Below are 22,436 nucleotides of genomic sequence, written 5' to 3' on the forward strand. Positions count from 1 at the left end.
GGGCTTAGCTTCTAAACACCAGAAATAGGCAAAGATGTTTCCAACTATGTAGGAAGCACTTTTCTTACACCTGTGAATAAGAGCACTTCTAGATCATTGCTTCCAGTGCTTGCATGCATTTTGTTTTTTTAAAAAACAGAATCCATACAATGTTGTTGGCATCAAAATGCCAAACTGCTATTTTTGGGCCCCGTTTAATCTGGATTTACCCTTTATACGGAAGATCAGATAAGCAACAAAACAAAACCCTGTTGCAAATGAACTATTTGGAAATTAAGCCCCCTGCAAGCATCCCAAGATCGGGGAGAACTTGTGAGGTTGGTTTGACTTCTAGACTAGTAGGAATTCTTCCCCCACTTCTCACTTTTAGGTATACCGGTTCACACGATGCCAGGTAACTACTAGAATGGAGAGAGGGATGGAGAGCATTTGCAAATGCCACCCACTCCTTTATTCACATTTAGACCAGGGCAACTCCCAGGTTCCAATTCTCATAAGAAGAAGAACCGTCCCGTTTCCTCTACAATATATAAAAAACCTCCGAGGAGACGCAAAAGGGGGCGGAGTAGGAGGGCAGGTAAAAACAGCCACCTGCAACGCACTCCTCCTTCGGATCAAGCCCTGCTCCGACATCGACCAGCACCGTGCTGTGAAATCCAATAGCTGTGGGACAGCGACCTGACAAAAGATTCCAAGCGGCGGCGCCCATTGCGCAACGCGCGGGGCTGGTCAGCCTCAGAGCGCGGCTGCTTGTGGAGCCTGTGCGGAGAGAGCCAAGCCTCCCTTTCAGGTGGGGGCCCCGGCCGGGCCGGCGGGGGGAGAGAGAGAAGGAGAAGGAGCGAGGAGGGCGAAGCGCCCGCTGCATCCTCCTCCAGCCAAATTAGGCTCTAACCGCGGAGTTCACTTGGCGGGAGCGGGGCCAGGAGGACAAGCACGCGGCCACCGAAGCCACACGGGCGAGGAGGAGGGAAGCGCGCGAGCCGCCTGTTGAGGCGACAGCAGTAGCAGCAGCAGCCGCCTCTCGTGCCGGCGAGGTGCCTGAGGGAGGGAAGGGTGAGCTCCCGCCGGCTCCACAGCAGCAGCGCCGGAATAAAAAGCGGCGGCGGCGGCGTCTCCCTCCCTCCTCTCTCGCTAACTCTTCTCCCGCCGCCTCAGCGCAAGCATGCGAGGAGCAGCCCCTCGCGGCGGCCAGGAGGAGGAGAGGGTGGCAGCAGCAGCAGCAGCTCCTTGAGGCGCCTGGGGCTGAGGGGAGTCCTCCCGCCTCGCCGCCGGGATGTCGGCGCACAGCCTGCTCAACAGCGTCTTCTCCTGCTCGTCCTCGCCGGCGCCCGGCGCCTCGCCCTCCTTCCCCCCGAAGAGCCTCTCCAAGCGGAGGCTCCGCCAGACACGCAGCCTGGACCCGGCCGTCATTGGCCGCGGGGAAGAGGCGGCCGACGGCTCGCTCCGCGCTCCCCGGGCCAGGGCGGCGGCGGCGGGCAGCCCTTCGGCCGAGTGCTTGGCGGCCTTCTCTTCGCGCGCTCTGCTGCGCCCGGCCGCTCCGCCGACTCCGCCGCCGCCGCCGCCGTCGCTCTCGACGCCCAGCACCCCGCTCGACAAGTCGCCGTCGGGCAGCTTCCACTTCGACTACGAGAGCCCTCGAGGCAAGAGGCACACCGCGTGGGAGCTGCCCTTCCTGGCGCGCGCGCCGTCCGCCTCGGCGCTCGGCAGCGTCCCCGGCGGCGGCGCCAACAGCATCTTCTTCTCTCCCCGAAAGTGGCTCCAGCAGAGGAAAGGCCAGCAGCTGCCCAGCAGCCATGCGTCCGCCTACGTCGTGTGGAAATCCGAGGTAGACAACTGGGCTTTGCTGTACTTGGTCCACAGCTTCCCTGTTCAGTCTCAAGGCCTGTGGTCAAGGTCTGGGCTGCCCATAGGAGCCAACTCCTAGGGGCGGAGGTCCCCCCAATAAAATATTTGAGGGGTCCGCCCCCTCCCAAAGTCTATAGGTAAAGGTAAAGGGACCCCTGACCATTAGGTCCAGTCGCAGACGACTCTGGGGTTGCGGTGCTCATCTCACTTTACTGGCCGAGGGAGCCGGCGCACAACTTCCAGGTCATGTGGCCAGCATGACCAAGCCGCTTCTGGCAAACCAGAGCAGCGCACAGAAACGCTATTTACCTTCCCGCCAGAGCGGTACCTATTTATCTACTTGCACTTTGACGTGCCTTTCGAACTGCTAGGTTGGCAGGAGCAGGGACCGAGCAACGGGAGCTCACCCCGTCGCGGGGATTCGAGCCGCCAACCTTCTGATCAGCAAGTCCTAGGCTCTGTGGTTTAACCCACAGCGCCACCCGCGTCCTAAAGTTGATAGGCCAGTCAAATAGTGTGCTTGTGCCGCATCAGGTGACCGATGACGCAGGGCGGGGCTTACCTGCCCCCCATATTTTATTCAAGTAGGCAGCCCTGGGGCTGTCCACTTGCCGAGAGTGCCTTGGCTGCTCCCCCCCACTGAATTAAGTACAGAAGGTGGGGGTCCAGGTCACAGGGTGATGGCTTGGGGGCAGGGGTGCCAACTTGCATAAAATATTGGGGGTCCAGGTAAGCTCCGCCCCACATGATTGATCACAAGACATCGCGTACGCACACCATTTGAATGGCAATGCCCACTCATTTTGTGGGGAGCAGACCCCTCAAATATTTCACTGAGGGTGACAAAGGGACCTTGGCCCCCCGGAGTTGACTGCTATGTTTTGGGGGGGGCACAGGCCCTCTGTTTGCAAGTTAACCACTTTTTCTTCCACTTCATGTCTCTGATTATGGAATGGCAAGCATGGACAGTATTGGGGGCTGAAGAACTGTGAATTGGGAAATTTCTGTTTCCAATTTTCTCTTCCGTGAACTCACTACGATCTCTGGGAAAGCACTGAAAGGCAGTGGTTCCCAGTTGGTGGCTCTGGACCCCAGGGGATTTGTGTCACAATTCACATAACAAAAAACTACCCTAGAGATATCAACTTTTGCAAAAGTAAGGGTTCCATAGCTTGGCTTTTGAAAATAGTTTGCAGTACTTTGCTAATTGGGGACCACTGCACTATGGCATATCTTACTTGCACCAAGTTAACCTAGGTATCAGCCCCAAGTGTAGACCTTTCCCTTTTCCCTTCTGTCTTCTTTAAGTGCTTTGTCTTAGGTTTCTATATTTAATATTTTACAACGACAGATTCTGGGGCTGTGGCATGTCTGGATGTTCCCCTGTAGCTTGATTCCTAATCCCATTATATATAGGAGTGCTTGTACTGAAGAGGGGAAGATGCTCAGAACATGCTTGGTAGCATTTACTTTTTTAATATGGAAGATTTGCACATTCCACAAGACCAAGCCATGATACTGGGTAGGATCCTAGTAAGCCTTGCTTGTATTTCCATGGGTAAAGACAGGTGGTGTTAAGTACTTCTGTGGTATATATGTCAGTATTTGGGAACAATGTGTTGCCCTGTATTGTGGCCAGTTCCACTATCCCCGCCCCCCGGTCATTAGGTTGTGTTACATGTTTCAATGACTCTGCCAGTTGCTCATAATTAAAGTTGAATTATAGAAGCTTGGACATTTTAAAAATCTTCACGCCATTCCATCTCACCAAGCGTACAATATGCATATAGCACTGTTATAGTTGTCTAAAGGCAGATAGCCCCTCTAAATCCCTTATGTATGACTTGCTGCAAACCTGTTCAGACAGACTCAAGTGTGAATTGGTTGCTGTCTGAAGAGGCATAAAAGTGACAGGGCAGTTTTCAAAAATGGGTGTTTTTATAACGATGTAGTTGAAGTTACTGATAGCCGACCATCTTCACTGATTGTCATCTGCATCAATACTTAGCTATGTTTGGTTAGTTATCATTTATATTATGATGTGCTGCAGGTAGAGAGTAGGGATAGACAACACGTGCAAAGCAAAATGTGCATCCTTTGGAATTGTTACAAGCGTTATTCTTTATTTAACTTGTGTGCTGTTCTCACTGAAGTGAGAGAACAGTAAGAAGTAGTAGGCTGGTTTCTCTGAGGATGGGAAAGACAGAAAAGGGAATAATATGGATATGTCCTTCAGTAAATTTGACAGTCTTGTGAAGGGCAAGTAGTCCACGTAACACTGTTTGTAAAATGTGCTTAGGACATGTAGAATTTCCTGGTGCTGAACACATCAGTTCAAGTAGTGGAAAACTTTGAACTCATGATTCCTTTCCCAATTATTGTTTAAGTTTCTATACGTCTATTCTAGGTTGTTCTATATGAATTATAATCGTAACATTAGGAGCATGTGTTGTTGTTGGACTTCCATTAATGAGAATGTTTTGGCTCTTGGCAAAAGATCTGGAGATGAGGCTGTTCTGAACGCTCTATAGAGCTGTGCTTTCTCCGCATGTAGTTAACTATGGCTGTTGGCTGAGGACTAATCCTATCTATATCAATTGGGAACTGTAATATGTATCAGAGCAACTGAAGCAGGTGTGCTAACTTACAGGGTAATTGACTGAAAAAGAAGTGATTTAATATGGCACATGTTCATCACCTTGCTAGATGGTAAACGGCAGCCCCTTGAGTGTAACCCCTCCCAAACAATTGTTAAAATGTGTGAGATATACCTTGGATGGTACATTGCTGGGGTCCAATTATATTCAAAGGCGCTGCATTTTTTGAGCCATGTAGATAGGTAAAAGCACTTCTATATAAAGGTATTTGGGCTAAGGATTGTAACTTTGTTTCTTGTGCATTTCTAAACCTATATTTCTGCCTTATGGGAACCAAAGGATAAATTGGAGGATATAATCAAATATAGTTTCTGTGGCTGGATACAACTCCTCAAAAAGCATAAAGAGATTTTTTTTTTGGTTACCCCTCATATGTATCTACTTTTAAGTTCCAACTGAAGACAATTATTTAAGCTCACATTGAAAAGTAAGCTGTCTGTTTGTAGGGTCAATTGCTATACCCTTGGTTTATTCCATATATAGTTGTAATGCGTACATAAAACTTTCCTCGCAAATGATTAACTGTAAGCATGCATGACCTTGGTAGGATTAATTATTTCTGCTGTATTCACTCAGGCCATTTTTGTAAACTACGTGGTAGTACAATATTATTACGTACTGAGGAAGCTGTGGTGTACTCTGTCATGTTGACAAGTATGCAGAGGTTCATTTAGAATTCTTGGGTGCATATATACTAACCCACCTCTTCTGGGTGGAAAGAGTGCAAATATCCCTCCCAACTAATTTTGACTATATATGGCTGAAAAATAGTTGCAAAAGTAAGAGTGACACTCAGTCAAACACAATAAGGTTGATAAGTTACTGTATTTTATTCAGAGATTTAGAAAACAGGCACAAACTCTGCTGTGATGCATACAAATATATACAGGTATTGAAATAGCTCTGCAGACCTAGCATTCCCAGGCAAAAATGGCTAGCTTTGCATGCAGTGCAGTTACTAGTATTACTTGAATGTAAGTAAGCATTGCTAAAATTGGAGAGACTCGGAATATGTTCACATGACCCCATTAGCCTGTGATAGATCCAGGTTTAGTTGGCCTGTACAGTGATGGGGGGTGAAGCAATTGCATACACATTGCAGCCATAAGCAGCCTTCCTTGGGTTTTTGAATCATAGAATTGTAGAGTGGGAAGGGACCACGAGGGTCATCTAGTCCAACCCACTGCAATGCAGGAACATTTTGCCCAATGTGGGGCTCGAATCCACAACCCTGAGGTTAAGGGTCTCATGCTCTAGTGACTGAGCCATCAGTGTAGCATTCTTAAGTGAGCTGTTTAGATGTAACTTTCTTAAGTAAGTTATTTTGCAGGCACATACTGTAAGATTCAGTAGTAAGTGAAGAATCTTTGCAAGCAGAAAAATAAAACATTTGTCTACTTTTAGGGTGCTTCAACATTGTCACATCCTGGCAGATTATTGTCACACAGTCAAAGCTTATTTGAAGCTCTTGCCAAACAAACCAGCTTCCCCAATAATCATACTTTTTACGATAAGACCAGTGACAGTAAGATGCACTGGAAAGTGTGGGATAACACTTTCTTTACAAAATGTCATTGAATTTCCTCACAAACAAATAAGGATGAATGCCCATTAAACAGGTCAGCGGGAAATGACCTTAGTTAGTGCCTTGATCAGTAGTACTTCAGAACCAAGTCTGAACAGATGATCAGTTACCACTGCCTCCTTTTTTCTTTTGCAAAGAGCTGCTCATATGAGTAGTCTTTTCAGATGAGTTGTATAATATTGGAGTTGTAAAATCATGTAATATTGCCGTTCCTCTTCTGTCAACTTGCAGTTCACAGAAAGGAAGGTGTAGCTCCCATGACTTAGTTGTTGCCACATTAGCAACCAAGCAGGTTTTTATGTTTTATGTGCAAAAGATGGTTGGTTATCAGCTCTGACCCAAAGAGGATGGAATTTAGGTGCTTCAAAACCATATTGGAAGTTTTGTAGCTATATAGGCAATACAAAAGGGTGTTGACTCTTTTATTCACAAGTAGAGAAACTAGTAGATGTTTGTCTTCTCTAATCCACATGTCAGATTTTTTATTAGGCAGCAATCAAATTTTATAGGCGCAGCACAGTTTCAGTAGCAGGAACACACAATGAGATATTGGCAAAGGCAATTGGGTTTAAATGTGAAATTATTGATTGTAATTATTCTAAGACAAGACAGGAAAATGGAGGACTAGATCCTACATGCATTTACAGACTGCACAGCCTTACAGTTTAGAACATCCAATATATGATACATAAGATGGTTTCTTGGTAATTGATGTAAAATCCTGGCACAGGTGATGGCTGCACCCCCTTGTCCTGCTTCTTTCCCTGATGGATGCAAACTGCTTGTTAGGACTTTAAGCATGTATGCTGTAACAGATCCGTATTTCAAATCTTACACTTGTCTGTGATCTTGCAGATGATCTGGTCAACAATCTAGCCACCTGCTTTCAGGCATGCTATGCATTGTTATTGATGAACTTCAGAGATGTAGTTGTGCGTGAACTTCTGATGCTAGCTGCATGCATAATTCTGACTGAAGGTCAATGAAGAGTGTTGCTATCTAAACGTGGTGGTTGCTGAAACAGGAATTTGTCCACCAGAGCAGCTGACAGTTTGCTAATGCATCAGAACCAAGTTGCCACTTGCAGAAAATTTCCTCTCCTTTTTACTACTGGTGATTCACCCAAGTGTGTGGAGGAATTCCTACTTTACTACTGCCATTGCCTTGCCATCTGCTTTCAGCCTACCCTCCCAGATTCTTCTTCTGGTCTGCAGTCCCAGACAGTCAGACTCTCACACATTGACGGAACTGACCTTTTATGCCTACACTTTGACAAATAAGATTTGAATGGCACAGCTTTCTCCTCATCAAACCACTTTTTCTGTCCAATGGGTGACCAAGAATTTCTATCCTTCAAGCCAACCAGAAGTGAAATTTTACACTCTTCTTCCTCTGCATAAAAAGAACCCAGCTTCTCCCATACCTCTTACAAAACTAAGTGGCAGCTAACTGCCAGCCAGAAATGGGTGCTTCACATTTTAAGCTTAACCTTTCTCAGGACCCCACAAACATGGTAAACATTGTATACAGAACAAACCATGTCTCAGTCAGCACACTGTAAAAGCGATTCCTCTACACACTACTACAAGCCACCTTGGCTGTACAAGATATGAAGCCAGCAAGATTTTTAATTTCTTTGGATATTTTTTTTTGGGGGGGGGGGTATTTAGGAAAAGGATGTAATGTAGTAGGTTGACCTAGGACCTGGGCTAAATTCCTGCTCAGCCATGAAACATACTGGGCAGCCTTGGGCCAGTCGCTGTCTCTCAGGCTAAACTACCTCACAGGGTTTTTGTGATGATAAAACGGAGAGGAAGAGAACCATGGATGCCACCATGAGGAAATGTGTAATATAAATGTAATAAATAAAAATAAAAATAAAAAAGACAAACTTACCTGTGGGTAAGGTGAAATCCTTAATATCTTCTCAACAGTATTTGGACTTATTATTTTGGGGTTAGCCAACATAGTGCCTCCCAGATGTTTCAGGCTACAACTGTCACCATCCTTGATAATTGGCCATGCTGTCTGGCACTGATGGGAGTTGCAGACTAGTAACATCTGTAAGATACAGTGTTGGTTATACCCTTAAGTTGGAGCGGAACATGATTTCCTTAGGATATTTACTAGAAGTTTACTTGCACATCTATTTTATAGGCAATTTGGATGATATGAAACAGACCAGCTAAAAATCCCTCAAATGAAGTTTTCAGTCTTCCTTTGGTGTGCCATTAGAAACTCCTGCTGCTTCTATAGACCACAGATTGTTTTTGAGTTGTCAAGATGTGTATTCTCAGGACAGTCTTTCTGCTTTTCATTAACTAGCATTGGCTGGATGAAAAGCAGGCGAGGCTCAAAATCTTGAACAAGCAGATTGTGAGGAGTACTGCTGTAAAATTAAAACACAGACTTTATGTATTGACTGTCAATCTCTGGAGTGGATTCATACTTCTGTGGGAAATGATTTGAGGGTGAAAGATATAGATAGAAATTTGCTTGATTATTGTTTCCTTACCTGTGGTATTCTACCCCTACCCTTGCTTGTTCCTATTCGCAAGTTATTTTTATGACCAGCTATCTACACAAAAGGCTTTTATGGTCCTCAGATTTCAAAACAAGTCCCTCATAATGATTAGAAGGGTGATACTGAAGAGCAACTTTTTCTGCATCTTGTGGAGTCATGACAGTTGTACATTGTGTACATTGCAGAATCCATGGGGAACCCACAAAGGAAATTATTGTGAACCTGATAGGAAGATACCTCAGGCCCTGTTTTGGGAGTTCAGGCAGTGTGTGGGTGGAGTAAGTGTGCAGAGGGTATAGAGTTTATATCCTGTCTCCAAAGTTCTTGTCCTGCATGTGCACTGCTCCTGCCCCAAACATCCATATCCAGCATGTACTACCTTGACTTTTCCATGTTGAGCAGAAGAATGGGGCTTCTAAGAGTGTTTGAATGAATGTGCTTAGAAGTGTCGGATTTGGACCCTTGATAACATTGGATTCTGGATCAGTTAGATGCAGTTTTGAGGCCATTTCAAACTTTTGTACTTAGTTTGTGAGAGTCTCCTGTGGGCATGTGGATACTGGGAATGGGGCTTTCATGCACCGCCTTCATGCCCTTCTAAGCAAAGGTATTTATTGGATAACAAAACTGATAGAGCCTCAGAACCACTTTTAAAATATATTTTTAATTGATTTTCAACAGTAACAAAATAGAAACTACAAGTATTCATAAACACAGGGATTACTATAGAAATCAAGAGCAAAATGGAAGGTAAAACCCATGGAGCAAAATAATACAGCAAACTTCCTGATCAGGGTAGTTCATTTACGACCCTTTGGGACTACCCTTTTAATGCTGCATTTGCCAACCCAATCCCCTCAAGGTGTTTTGGACTACAATTCCCATTGGCCCCAGTTAGGATGCATTGGAGTGAACCTGAACGATCTTTCTGGAAAATGTGGTGTGAGAAATGCAAGCAAGGCTTCATGCCCACACTATATGTGACCTAGATTGTGTGCTATTGTCCTTCAAGAAAGACTTGAGCTATCCTCCAAAAGCAGCACCTGTTCTTTTGCATATACACTCCTTTCCTTGGTTATGATTCTGTAAATAGACTCTTGAAAGAGCCAGCAATAAGATATGTTCAGATTTCAAGTGGATTGTCCTTGTCTTACAGATACATCTTGCATGCTTGTGTTGTACATGGCCCAAGGAGGATTACAATATTATCTGACAATGTGATTAAGTGTTCAAATAAAGATAGCCGATTGTTGTTCTGCTATTTAAACTGAAAGCTCCTAAGGTTGCCATCTGGCAAGCAACCCTGAATTTCTTAATATCTGGTTCAGGAACAGCTAGAAACATTTATTGTTAATTCCTCTTACACAGTAGGTGATCCATTGACTGAAGACTATTTTGTTTTCAAGTTTGGCTTGGAAGTAATAGTTTGGAAAAGCAGAACACAGCCTAGCTGGATGCACTGAAATATAAACAAAAACCTTTCACCTTAATGGGCAAAGTATAGTTATACCTCTCCCCTCTGATACTTCTCCCCTTACTCTGCCAGTGGTACTTAAACTAGGCCCATGTCAAATGCTACTTGAATGTTGTGGTGGTTCCTGTACTACTTTGCTAATGCCAAGGTAATTTGACTCCTTAGTTTTAGCTATTAGTTTGTTCTTATTACTTACACTTAGAATTTGTCTTGTATCATGCATTATCTTTTAAACAAAACAAAATGGCACACTTGCAACATTTCACTAGTTACAATCTAAACTGTTAAAACACATTGTTTCTCCAAAATATTATTGGTAAGTGTAGTTTACCCCTACAATTGCCAGCACTCTATTTTTAAAAAAATACTACGGTTCCCATGATTATTTGGTGGACATGATGTGCTTTAAATGTATGGTGAGTGTGTGTGCAGCCCTGCTTGGAGCTGCTTTGGTGAGCAGTTACCCAGATCATATTTCTTTTTGTTCTCTGGCGCTCTGAACAATCTAAAAATATTCCTCAAACAGGAAATGTTTTTCATTCTGTTATGTCATTTGCTTCCCATAGGAGGTATTATATCTAATTTATAGAATAAACTTTTGGGCTGGATTCCCATAGGAACCTAGGTACAATTGATTGTTTGGCATACTACCCAAACTATTCCTCTGTTTTTCAGAAGATGCATAATCAATGTCAAAGGGATTGTAAGCATTAGAAAGACTGGAGCCTACAGAATGTAAGGCAAGAGGAAATAACCATACTTGGTTTGCCTGCAGGTTAAAAACAAGCACCAAAGGACTTCTTAAATTTCACTTTGAAGGCATTTCTTGGCTAAACTATGAACAGAGTTTTCTCTCATCATATATATATCTTTTTGCCCAGTTTCAACCACATTCTCATTAGTGGTACATCTTTTGTCTATGTGTGTTTTCAGAGACTTAATTTTTTATTACAACATCTTGTTTGAAAGAGGGATATATTGATAGTTTTGAATGTGGATGGCATTCCTCTGAACCAAAGGATCTTATCCAAGCAGCTGTGCTGCTACTTCATAATCTCATTTGAAAATACGCATTTACTCTTGTGGCTTTAATAGTATACTTGCTATTTTCCCTGAGAGTTTAACTGTACATCTGAAGTCCTGCAATAGCTGGATGCTGAAGCAAGGATGCTATGGGGTGATGGATGCCTGGTAAAGTTTACATGGTTTGATGCAATGTTCAAAATTCGCCAGGTGCCAGGTGTGTTTTGCACCTGGCTGTCAACCACTTGGGACCAAGCGAAGATGCCTGGGCACCAGGATGGCTCCTGATGTCTCCACCATCTGATGGTACATGCCTGGGGATCCTTGGATCTTGACTGTTTTCATACACCAGCATCACATCCTGTGGAATTCTATCTGTTATATTTTATGTGCACAATCAAAATGAATTTCAGGAACCAAAAAGGGTGACTTCTTTAGACAGTATTGGTCTGGCTCAATTCCCTTTCCCCATGGTTTTCTTCCATGGGATTCTGTTATCATTGGTCTCGCACTTCTCTTCCAGGGAGAACATGGAGAACTGAACTACTGAGGTCCTAAGGAATTTCCTTTAGTAAATTCCAACAATCATGAGGTTGAAAGCCTTGTTTGAATATTCATCCAGCTAGACCTTTTGTGCAGGCAGTAACTGAGTTCAGCTGAACCCTGCTGCTTAGAGTCATGATCAAACTTTGTTTATATAACCCTGGTCGTGTATTAAGCGGGCCTCAATGACAGCCATATTATGAGTCATGTTTCTTTACAGCAGTGCTTAATAAAGTCTTAAATTCTGCCTGGTTATCTTTTATTGCTAAGAAAAATAGATTAATCTTTGTTTTTAAGGCCAAACTAGATGTGATGGCAGAAGCTATCTTTTTGTTCACATGTCGGCATATTAAGCAATGTGATGTCTAATTTTAACCTCAAAAGGCATGCCTTAGTAAGTGGAGCCGAATTCTGCTTTTCTTTGCTGCAGTCTATTGTCTCTTTTACCACCTACCCTAAAGGATTATTGTTTTGTGATCAGGGGAAAGCAGAATAACATTCATTTTTCATATGAATTGCCTGCTACTTACCAAGGATCATAATTAAAACAATAAACTTACAAAAGATAATAAACAGTTAAAATAGAAATCAACTGATAACATTACATGGAGAAAGTAAGCAAGAATTTCACATTCCCAAAAGCCTGAGTCAAAATATATAGCCTTGTGTTTTCTGACAGTCCCCAGAATTGGGCCAGGCAAATATCAGAGAGGCAGAGAGTGTGGGAACCACAAAAAAGGTTCCCTGGAGCTGATGGAATCACCAACAAGTTATTTCCTGTTGATCTTTCCAGGGGAGCACTACCCTATTCTGGACAGGTTTCATACACCAAACAAACATAGTACCGCCATCTATCTGGATTAAAATTGAATTTGTTGGCTCTTATTCAGTCTATTGCCACCTCCAGACACCTTGATTGAGATGCAACGGAGGAAGCTGAGTGAAGCAGCATTCTGATGACACCTTAATCCAAATCTCCTGATGACGTCTTTCCACTGCTTCATATATGTGTTGAAAAAATGGGTAATGAAATGGAACATGCTACAGCTCAACTGTGATGCTGTTGAGATTTCCCCGCTACCTTTTGTAACCCATGGGACTCAATCCTGCAACTAGGACTGGAACTTCAGTAAAGCCATGTCCCCAGTTCCCATCTCTTTATGCCATTCCAATATGATACTGTGGTCCATGGTATCAAAATCCACGAAGAGGTCAAGGAGAACAGGCAAGGTAGCACTCTCCCTGTTCTCAGGGGCCCGTGGTGTTTCATGCCATGATAACAAACACATCAAACAATAAGACCTGGGATATCCTCTCAGAATTTGTTGTAACTGCAGTTTCTAATTCTATATGAATCTGAATAATTTTATCCTCAAAGTATCACAGCAGTCTTCTGACAACTCACTTAATTTTCCCCACTGGCCAGGTGTAATAAGCCCATTTACAATTTGGAACAGCTCTGTTGGACAGCTACTCATTGGAGAAGTAGTAAGCTTTATTCACCACTAGATGGTAGATTCAAATAATATACTCACCCAGTGGTTTTTTCCCCCTTAAAAAATGTTTAGGGGTGCTCTCATATTTACTCAAGAAAATCACTGGGAAAGGAAATAAAGCTGCCATCAGAGGTGGTAACAACGAAACTGACCGATCACTGTGCTAGATTCCAACTCCTACTTCACACATTAAACTCTCGCTTCCATCTGAGACTCAGGAAACACCATGACAGGAATGAGGCCGCCATCGGGGGTAGCAATGGAACTGATGATTCACCATGCTAGAGAAGAAACTACCAATTTGATTTTTTAAAGTTTCTTCTCCCGTTAGATTCACAAAAGGTTTAAAGGTCCCCCCAGAAAAAAGCACTGCTCTTACCCATCTTAGATCAGGTTCTCTTCAAGATTTTTTCCTCTTGCACTATGGTGTGATCACATCAATTGTCTTATGCCTCTTGCCATTCCACTGCAAGGCTAGAGCCCTGATAGGAACAGGACTGGAGCCCTGGCAGGATTTTATCCAGAGCCTTCAGGAATCCTTTGAATTTCATAGGTCTCCAATAGGTTCACCACCTTTGCACCACAACTATGTCAACCTTCACCAAGGAATGGTCTGTTTATGACAATAGGCTGAGTACCATCTACTCCTTTTAATGTCTTTAATAGATCTAACCTGCTTGGTCTCCAAAATTGACAAAATAATTTCGAGCCACTGATGTATTTGGATAGCCCCATGGTTGTCATGGAGACCTGATCTGTAAGGCTTCTCGGTGAGAATGTTGAAATCTCTAAACACAACAGTGCACTGAAAAGACCGACTCCTTTGTTGCCCCTCTACACACCTCCCTTGCAAGGGAGCACACGGCAAAGGGCCACAGATGTTGAATTGAGCACAAAACCTAATTGTTAGCCAGTGCAGTCATGTCATAATTGGTGTTATGTGCTCAGACAGTCCTGCCCCAGTCAGCTGCCTGGTAGCTGCACCAGCTGCAGTTTCCAAAGCGTCTTCAAAGGCAACCCTACATATAGCATGTTGCAGTCATTCAATCTAGAGGTCAACAGAGTGTAGACAGCAGACATTAGGCTATTCTTTTCCAGGTAGGAGTGTAGCTGGGCCACCAACTGAAGCTGATGGAAGGCACTCCGCACCACCACCACCACCACAGCCTCAAATGGCTGCACAAGTCCTCACAAGCTATGTGAGTACCCCTTTCAGAGCAATCTGGATAGTGAGATGCAAGGGTGGGGAAGAGGAAGTTTTATGTATGGCAGGAAGTATATGCTACTAAGATAGCCTTCATAAACCTGGCGCCCTCCAGCAAGTGTTGGCTGCAGCTGATTGGAGTTGTAGTCCAAAACATCTGGAAGGCACCGGATTGGTGAAGGCTGTGCTAAGATATCAGTACTGATTTAATTCTGCTACCATTGGTGAGAAATGGTGTTGGAACTCTGTGAAGTTAAGCCAAGAAAAAGCTATTTGGACCATAGAAAATACACATTTCTTGTCCGAGGCATCTTATTGTTTCCCTTTATGGAAACTTAGCTGTCAGCTGGTAATTAATACATGTGATTTGTTTTGAACACTGATGAAAATCAGCAGCTCAGTGTAGTCCCCACCTCTCCCTTAATTGGCATTAATTAATAGAACAATTTTAGTTCAGTATTACATTTGGGCTATACTTGTGTTCAATAATTGAATTCCGCATGTAGACTTTCAAAGACTGGCAGTGCTCCAAGCACTGAAAAGTCCTGTTTTGTAAATTTAAACTCCAGCTATTTTTAGCTTTTATTTTTAGTTAAAACATCGCATCACTACTGGCATGAAGTCAGAATGATCTTGAAACTTATGGCTGGGATCTGTTCATTCTCAGCACTAGGGCCCCGTTTGTGCAAGCAGCGGTGTAGTAGATATATTAAATGTAGCTACATAAAAGTGAATGCAGAGGAGGAAATACAATTTGTCTCTTTTCAACTAAAAATAGTTTGGTGTGAGGTTAAAAAACCCTGGCAAGATTAAATAGAATTTATGGGGTTAACGACCTTAAATGCTGGAATTGTCAGGCTGACTGATCATCTTCTTCATGTATGGTGGGAATGCTCATCAGCTGTACTTTATTGGAGAACAATTTCACAATGTCTCTCAAATACTACAGACTGCATTATAAGTCCTAGTGTTTTGATGGTTTTGTTTAATGTGGTTGGAAATGAGGTGGAGAGGCCTCTAAGATTGTTAGCTTCTATCTTATTAATGGCTGCAAAGATCATGTGGGTAATGAAATGGAATGATCAAAATTCCTGGCCACTCTCTGGAAAATGGCTTTGACTAGGTGGCTAAACCAGGTAAAGGTAGCTGATGGGTCTCGAACCCTTGGTGCGTTAGGGACTTCCCTGCATGCAAAGACAGGCTCTGGTGCGTTAAGCGGACAATATCAATAGTGGGTCCAATGGTCAAAAAGTTGGTTTTTGAACATTCTGTAGAGGGAAATGAGGGGCAGATGGGGCTCACCCATCTGGGAGAAGAAAAACAATGATCCTCAACCTCTGCTGCCTTGTGGGATATCTTTCGGAGAAGAAAAGGCTAAGGAGTAAACCCTACACAAATCTGGAGTAGAGTCCCTAAGATGGTTGGGTGACATACTGTAGGCCTCCTTCTGGCAACTCCTGCAGCCTGGCTGGTTCCAAATGTATTGTTCTGCTTTCCTTTGGACCACATCAGCAAGACTGGAGGGGGGTCTTGTTGTCTTGGCAGCCCAGGACCGCTATACACATTGCTTAGGCTTGCGTGCCTGGGAGGTCACTTTGGTGCTGCTAACACAGCAAGAGCAACACAAGCAGGGCCGTAGTTAGGGGGTGGTGAGATGGGCCCTCGCCAGGGGTGCGGTGTGTGTGTGCGCAAAATCGGCTTTTAAAAATTGTCCATAAATATGTCTATAAAAATATTGACTATTGCCTCATTAGGAAAGGTTTTAAATAGAGGGTGAATTGAATGGGGAGTGGGTTTGGAGGAGAGGTAGAAAGAAGAGCTAATTTTTCAGTGGCTAGGGGGTGCAATCTGGACAGTTCTGCCAGGGGTGCAAGATCACCTAGCTATGTCTCTGAAGACAAGAGGCAGCCATTACAAGTTACTGGTCTCTGCAGCCACAGCAGAGCCACAGCAGGCACTGTGATTCTCCAGCAGTTTGATGTCACCTGAGAGGCACACTCCATTGCCTTTTGAGACAAACGGATGCCAAATGATGTGCCTGGAATCTTTGAATGTCATTTATCCCAGTCTGTATTTGTTTTGGATTTTATATGAAATTATTTTATATATGTTTGTTGCTAAATCACTTTGAGATGTTTTATTTGAAGCTATTCATAACTAGAATATAATCAATCAATACATACTTAATAGCTGTAGGCTACCTTGAAAACAAGGTGAGTATATAAGAAACAAAGGCTAGGAGAAGAGAAATGGCCTTACAGATAATGGTATGGTGGCTTTCGATTCTCCTTATTCCACATTTTTTGCAATACATTTAAATGCTTGGGCTCGAGGCCCTGCTATCCACTAGAGGATGTGCAGAAAGAGTCCAATATTGCACTGAGAATATTTGAGTTATATCAGGGAACAAAAACATCGTAAATCATCAGTCATTATATATATATATTAAACCTCAGGGAATTCAGAGCTGAAAGTTGTCATGATTCCTAAATATCTTTCCTTAACTGAGCCAGGGAATACTTGGTTCAGATTCATGAAACATTTTTTAGCTAGTAGAGTGAGGTGCATGTTGCATGGTATCATTCTCAAAACGTTGCTTGTTTCAGTGGTAATTTTATCTTGGCAATAGTTCAGTAAGTTGGATCACATATTGGGGTTGCCTACTTTTCTCCTAGGTGTAGTTGAGTAAGCAGTCTAATTAACATGTGAAGTGGCAGTATACTTTTATCTGCAGAAGGTGTCATGGGTGAAATCTGTGAAGTGTATGCAACCAAGTAATTTGCTACCTGAGTAAGCTGCAAAGGTCTGAAGGTATGCATAATGGAATTTAATAGAACAGACCTTTGCTTCATCTCATAAATATTGACTCTTTAATAATAAGATAGGTGGGAACTGGGACGGTCACTTCTTGCTTTAAGTTTCATTCTCAGTAGCTTGGATCAGTTTTTCTGACAAACTTTGTCTTTGGAATTTTAGTATGTTTTGTTTATATGCACAGGGAACCACTTGCCAATGATCTCACCATACCACATATCCAGATACTGTACAGTTTCGAAGGCTTGCTAATCAGTGATAGTTAGTAGTAGTTGTTGCATGACGTTGAGACATTTGCTCGTTTATGGATGAGATGTATAGAGAAAGTGAATTGCTATTAGTTTCTTGCATATTGGTTTATATGTGTGTGTGTGTGTGTGTGTGTGCGCATGTGTGTGTTGTAGTCAATACTTTGTAAAGCCGTACGAATATTTCTAATGCAACTACCAATATCAATAGGCTTTATTCACAGAGTTGTTTCTGGCCCTGTTGGACATGCTAATTTTTCATGTCAGTCTGCAGCTGGAACTTCTTATCCATTTGGATGCCATTTTCCTTTGGCTCACCTTAAGCTCTGTGAAATTTCCATGCTTCAATTGATATGTCAGAAAAGTACATGTGAAATAATGTGTTATGATGTGAGTGGCTGCATGAAAACAATGGAGATCTAGTATAATGGGGTGGGGGTGGGGAGATGGATTTTTTTTTTTATTGCTTACGCCTTTCTGTTCCCTCCTGAAGGCCAAGGGCACTAACAGCAAACAAAGAAAAAGAACAAATTTGAAACATCAGAATAATGATAAATCATAGAATCTTAAGAGTCATGGAATTGTTACAAATGTAACAATGTTTCACAATTTAGCACGAGACAAAAGCCAAGCATCTTTTCCTCCATAATTAACTTTTATTGATAAAATAATAACAAAAGTCAGCTTTACAGAAACATGGAATGGAATAAAACAACAGCAGCAACAACAAAATAGAAAGTATTACAAAGGGATATTAACTGAGGTGGAAAACTCATTGGTGTAGAAAGATATCACAAGTACATAAGCAAAGATACAGTGTTTTACCTTGCATCAGTGTTTCCCAATGTGGACCCCTTTTTCCCCAAAAGCCAAGCCATGGACCCCCTACTTTTGAAATTTTTTTATATCTCCTTGGTAGTTTTCGTAATGTTAACGGTGCTGCAGACCCCCTGGGTTCTGCAGACCATGTTAATACCCTGGGGTATGCAAACTACCAGTTGGGAACCATTGCTCTTGATAAACGAGTCCTCTGTAGAGCAATACCTGAGGGACCAGAGGGCTAACATGCAAACAGAAAAATGCATAATATGAGAATGGATACTACACAGTATCACAGTGGTCTTATCATGTCCACTCAAAAATAAGTCCCACTAAGTTGAATGGGGTTTTACTCTGTAAATCCTATAGGATTGCAGCCAAAATCTTTTATATTCAGAAAAACAATTGGTAGCAATTCCAATTTGATGATACAGTCTAATAAGCACATAAAAGCATTACAAAACAAACAGTACTCTTTCAAAGCTACTAATATTAATAAGCATAAAGACAATAATCCCTGTATTATTAAAAAAAAGTTATGAAAGGAACAATGAACAGAAGAGGCAACTTGAGTATGAATACTGTATTTATATTTATGCTTTATGTATGAATTTAACAAGGCAAAAATAAGGAATGTGTCAAGAGCTAAGCTACAATAAATATTATTGACAAATGCTAGCTATAATTTCTTGAAGGGGGTTTAAAATGCATAAGTGACTGCCGGTTCTGCATTTTATCCAAAGTCAGCCTAGTTATCCCCACTGCCACAGATTTTCTTTTCAAATTGCCTCCTAGCCTCTAACCCAAGCATTTCTTATTTTGTATTGCGTACTCATCTCCCCTCAGTTGTGAAAGAGGTGCTGCCTTGAACTGACCACAGTTCCTGAAATGGCAACCACTAAAGGGGAGATTTCCAAGGGAAAGCTACTTTGGAGTTGTCTCCACTGGTGTGGACACAGCATCTGTGATGAAGCTCAGGAGATACTCCTCTTCCCCTGGAAATAGGTGTAGGGACTGGAATCTACACATCAAGATGCTGACAGACCTTGTGGATTGGTGTTTCTGTGCCCAGTTCAGAAAATGTTCCTCCCACCTTGGTTTCTGGCTTGCCTCTGACATGGCAAAAACAGTGTTTAGATGCAACATAGTATGCTCATTTTGACATATTATGATGTCTCTTCTTGCTTTCATTGTTAATATTTTTGCTATACCAAGTTTATTGCTTTTTCGTTACCGGTGGGTTTCTTGAGCAATCCACACATGTTCCAGCCACTGGCGGACGAAGGTGGGGCTGGGGGGAGCTGTCCGCCCCTGGTACCATGGGGGGGGGGTTGACATCGCGGCCACCCCTGCCCCCCAAGATGCTCAGCGCTCACCATGCACGCCCCGGGGTGCACACCAGCCATGCCCCATGGATGTATGCCTCTCCGATGCTGGAGCAGATAGCTTCACCACTGGTTCCAGCTTTTAAAATCCTCTATGTAGCATGGGATTTTGGTTTTTTCATACAATTATTTCTCTCACTTCCCACTCCCAGGGTTTTGGAAAAAAAGGATGTTAGCCTTATGTGCATTTTGCAATAATCTAACAATGCCTGCAGTGTACGTTTCAGCAGTCTGAAATGATGTGCATGAAAATGCGAGCAAGCTAAAAACTTCTTAGCTGATTGCTCATCAACAGATCCCCTATGATTTGGCAGCTATATTAGAGGAAGCAAGCTTAGTAATGTTGTGCTTGATGTTCCTGCTGAGATACAAAGATAAAACTGTTCATAATTACATAGGCTTGAACCCAGGAAATTCAGATCTAGTAGATATTTTAAAGTGAGTCACTATCCATTAAGGATATGCTGGAATTGCATTTAGATCCTTGGAGAAGCAGCTGCATCATGCTACAGTAGAAGTTAAGTTTTTCTATGGCTGGTTGGCAAGTACACAGGAAAAATAATATCTGAAGTTATTAGCATATCAAGGGAAGCATCTATTGATGCCAATAGAGTCTTCCCTTGAAATGCAATTAGCCACTTTGGAATGGCAATTTTTTCCTCTGCACCATGGTAAGGGGTAGGAGAGGAGAGTTAAACACCCACTTTCTATCACTTACAGCTGCTAGACTTATCAGACTGTCCCATTGCTGCCATTTACTTAAGAAAAATGTGTAAACATCCCATTTACCATTCTCAGAGATGCTCAACTTGTGCAGATTTATTTAACAATTGACAACATTTGACTAATTGTTTGATTCACATTCCAACCCTAGATGATTGGGGGTGAAGGTTCTTCTTTAAGCAGTAACATTGATCCTAAATGAAAGTGACTCTTAAGTTAGGTGTTAATGTGCAATTGGGATTTCTTCTTTTGTAACCCTGAGGTCAGAGTGGGCTGACAGATGTCTCTAAGCCTCACCCCTTGTAAAGCTGAAGCTGTGTATCATTTTATACTTGTATTAATTAAAAATCCCGGTTATGAAATTGTCCCCAGGTTAATTAGTTGAAGTGAGGGAATTGACTGCTAAGTTTTGTTCAATCCTGTTCAAATGACAGCCTGTGGGGTGCATTGGTAGTGCATTTGACAGGTCAACCTAAGGTCAGGTGCCGTTGCATTCATTAACACGCTTAGCAATAGCTAACAATTACTGCGTGACTAGAATCTATATCAACTGCCTGCTATGAAATGAGTCCTTTCCGTAAAGTGTGTGTTACACATATGCAAACTTTCCCCTGCATCTTCTATTAACTTATTACAAATTACTCGCATATTGAAAACAGAGCATCTTTCTCCCTGCTCTCCTTTTATTCTATAATAACTATTAACTACTATGGTGTAGCAGGTTATCACGATGGATCAGTGCAGTTTGTTAGAACCTCAACTTGTATGGTGTGAAAGGTTCCCTTTTTTGTTAACTATTGCAACCCCCTGCATGTGAAGACAGGCTTGAGCAGACAAAAGCAATGGTGGGTCCAATAGTCAAGAAGGCTGCATGTACTGTAGGGGGAGATGAGGAGCAGATGGGGCTCATCAACCTGGGAAAGGTAGCCCATCTAGGTGAAGGAAAACTCTGATCCTTAGCCTTTGCTGCCTTGCAGCTACACTCATTCGTGATAAAGGCTTTGGGAGTAAATCCTGAGGAAAGATATGTACCCACTGCCTTGCAAGACATCTACAGGAGAGAGAAAAAAGGCAGAGGAATAAACCTTACACAAATCTGGAGTGGTGTCCCTAAGGCGGTTGGATGGTGTCTTGTATGCCTCCTTCTGGCAACTCCTGCACCAAAGCTGGTGCCCATTATATTGTTCTGCTTTCCTTGGGACCTTTCAGTGAGGCCAAGAGAGAGGTTTTGTGTTCTGGGCATCCCTAGACTTTGATACACGCTGCCTAGGTTTGTGCCCCAGAGAGGTCACTTTGGTGCAACTATTTAACTCACCCCTGATTCTTCAAACCATGGTTTGTTAGTTCACCTGAATTCAGTCTTTGTCTCCAATTTCCTATTAATTTGGAAGTTGATGTGATAAAGAGAAAGCCTCTCCTCCCTCCAAGAGGGGAGGTGTTGTGGGTGGGACGCGATTTCTGCGTCATGCAAGGGGCGTTACGCCCCCTGCCCCACTCACCTGGCTGGCACACCACGCCCACAGGTAAGCGCCCAACCGGGCGGCTTGGAGGGGGTGTGGTTTGCAGTTTAACTTACTGCTGTGCCAGCCATTCCGCCTCATTTTCCGCCTTCCCGTCGCGAGTCACCCACCCTCCACTCCCTTAGAGTTTAGGGTTTAGTTTTTTTCTTGGCCTTGCTATGGACCTTAGGTTGGTTGCCCAGGTTGTCCTGGGGGCCTGGTAGGAATTTTTCCATCTGGCATTAGGCCTTGTGGTTTCTTCACCTACCTCATAGCAATCGTCACAACTTTCTTGGTATTGGCGGGTAGGTTAGGCATTGGAATGTGTTCGTGGTGTGTGGAAGGGCTAGGTGTGGCCACCACCTACCCCTTCAATTTTGGGTATTCCGTTAAAGGAATCCAGCGGTCATGGATCCTGGCCGATGCCTGTGTGGCGGGGGGCCATGGCACAACCCTCGGTGACATCAGGGGAGAGCTTATAGTTGTATTAGCATCAACAGGCTCCCCCTTCGGGCTCACCACCTCTCCAAGGGGGTGGAGTCAATCTGTCGTGGTCCAATGCCTAAGCCAATACCTTTTCACTTGCTGTAATCAACA

The 22,436-nt window shown here is 43.2% G+C and overlaps 1 protein-coding gene across 2 annotated transcripts in view; it reads left to right on the plus strand.

Annotated features, from left to right (window-relative positions):
* Positions 1-716: 716 nt before the first annotated feature.
* The window catches only part of ARHGAP6 (Rho GTPase activating protein 6), a 180,179-nt gene continuing 158,459 nt past the window's right edge, over positions 717-22,436 (plus strand). Inside the window, exon 1 of one of the 2 annotated variants that reach the window (XM_083437441.1) lies at positions 717-1,825. In XM_083437441.1, the coding sequence (XP_083293567.1) occupies positions 1,274-1,825 (552 nt within the window). In that variant the 5' untranslated portion in view covers positions 717-1,273. The remainder of the gene's footprint in view (positions 1,826-22,436) is intronic. The other variant, XM_083437440.1, reaches the window with a different exon arrangement.

Source organism: Podarcis tiliguerta (genome assembly GCF_965153285.1).
Source record: "Podarcis tiliguerta genome assembly, chromosome: 4".
Taxonomy (NCBI): Eukaryota; Metazoa; Chordata; class Lepidosauria; order Squamata; family Lacertidae; genus Podarcis; species Podarcis tiliguerta.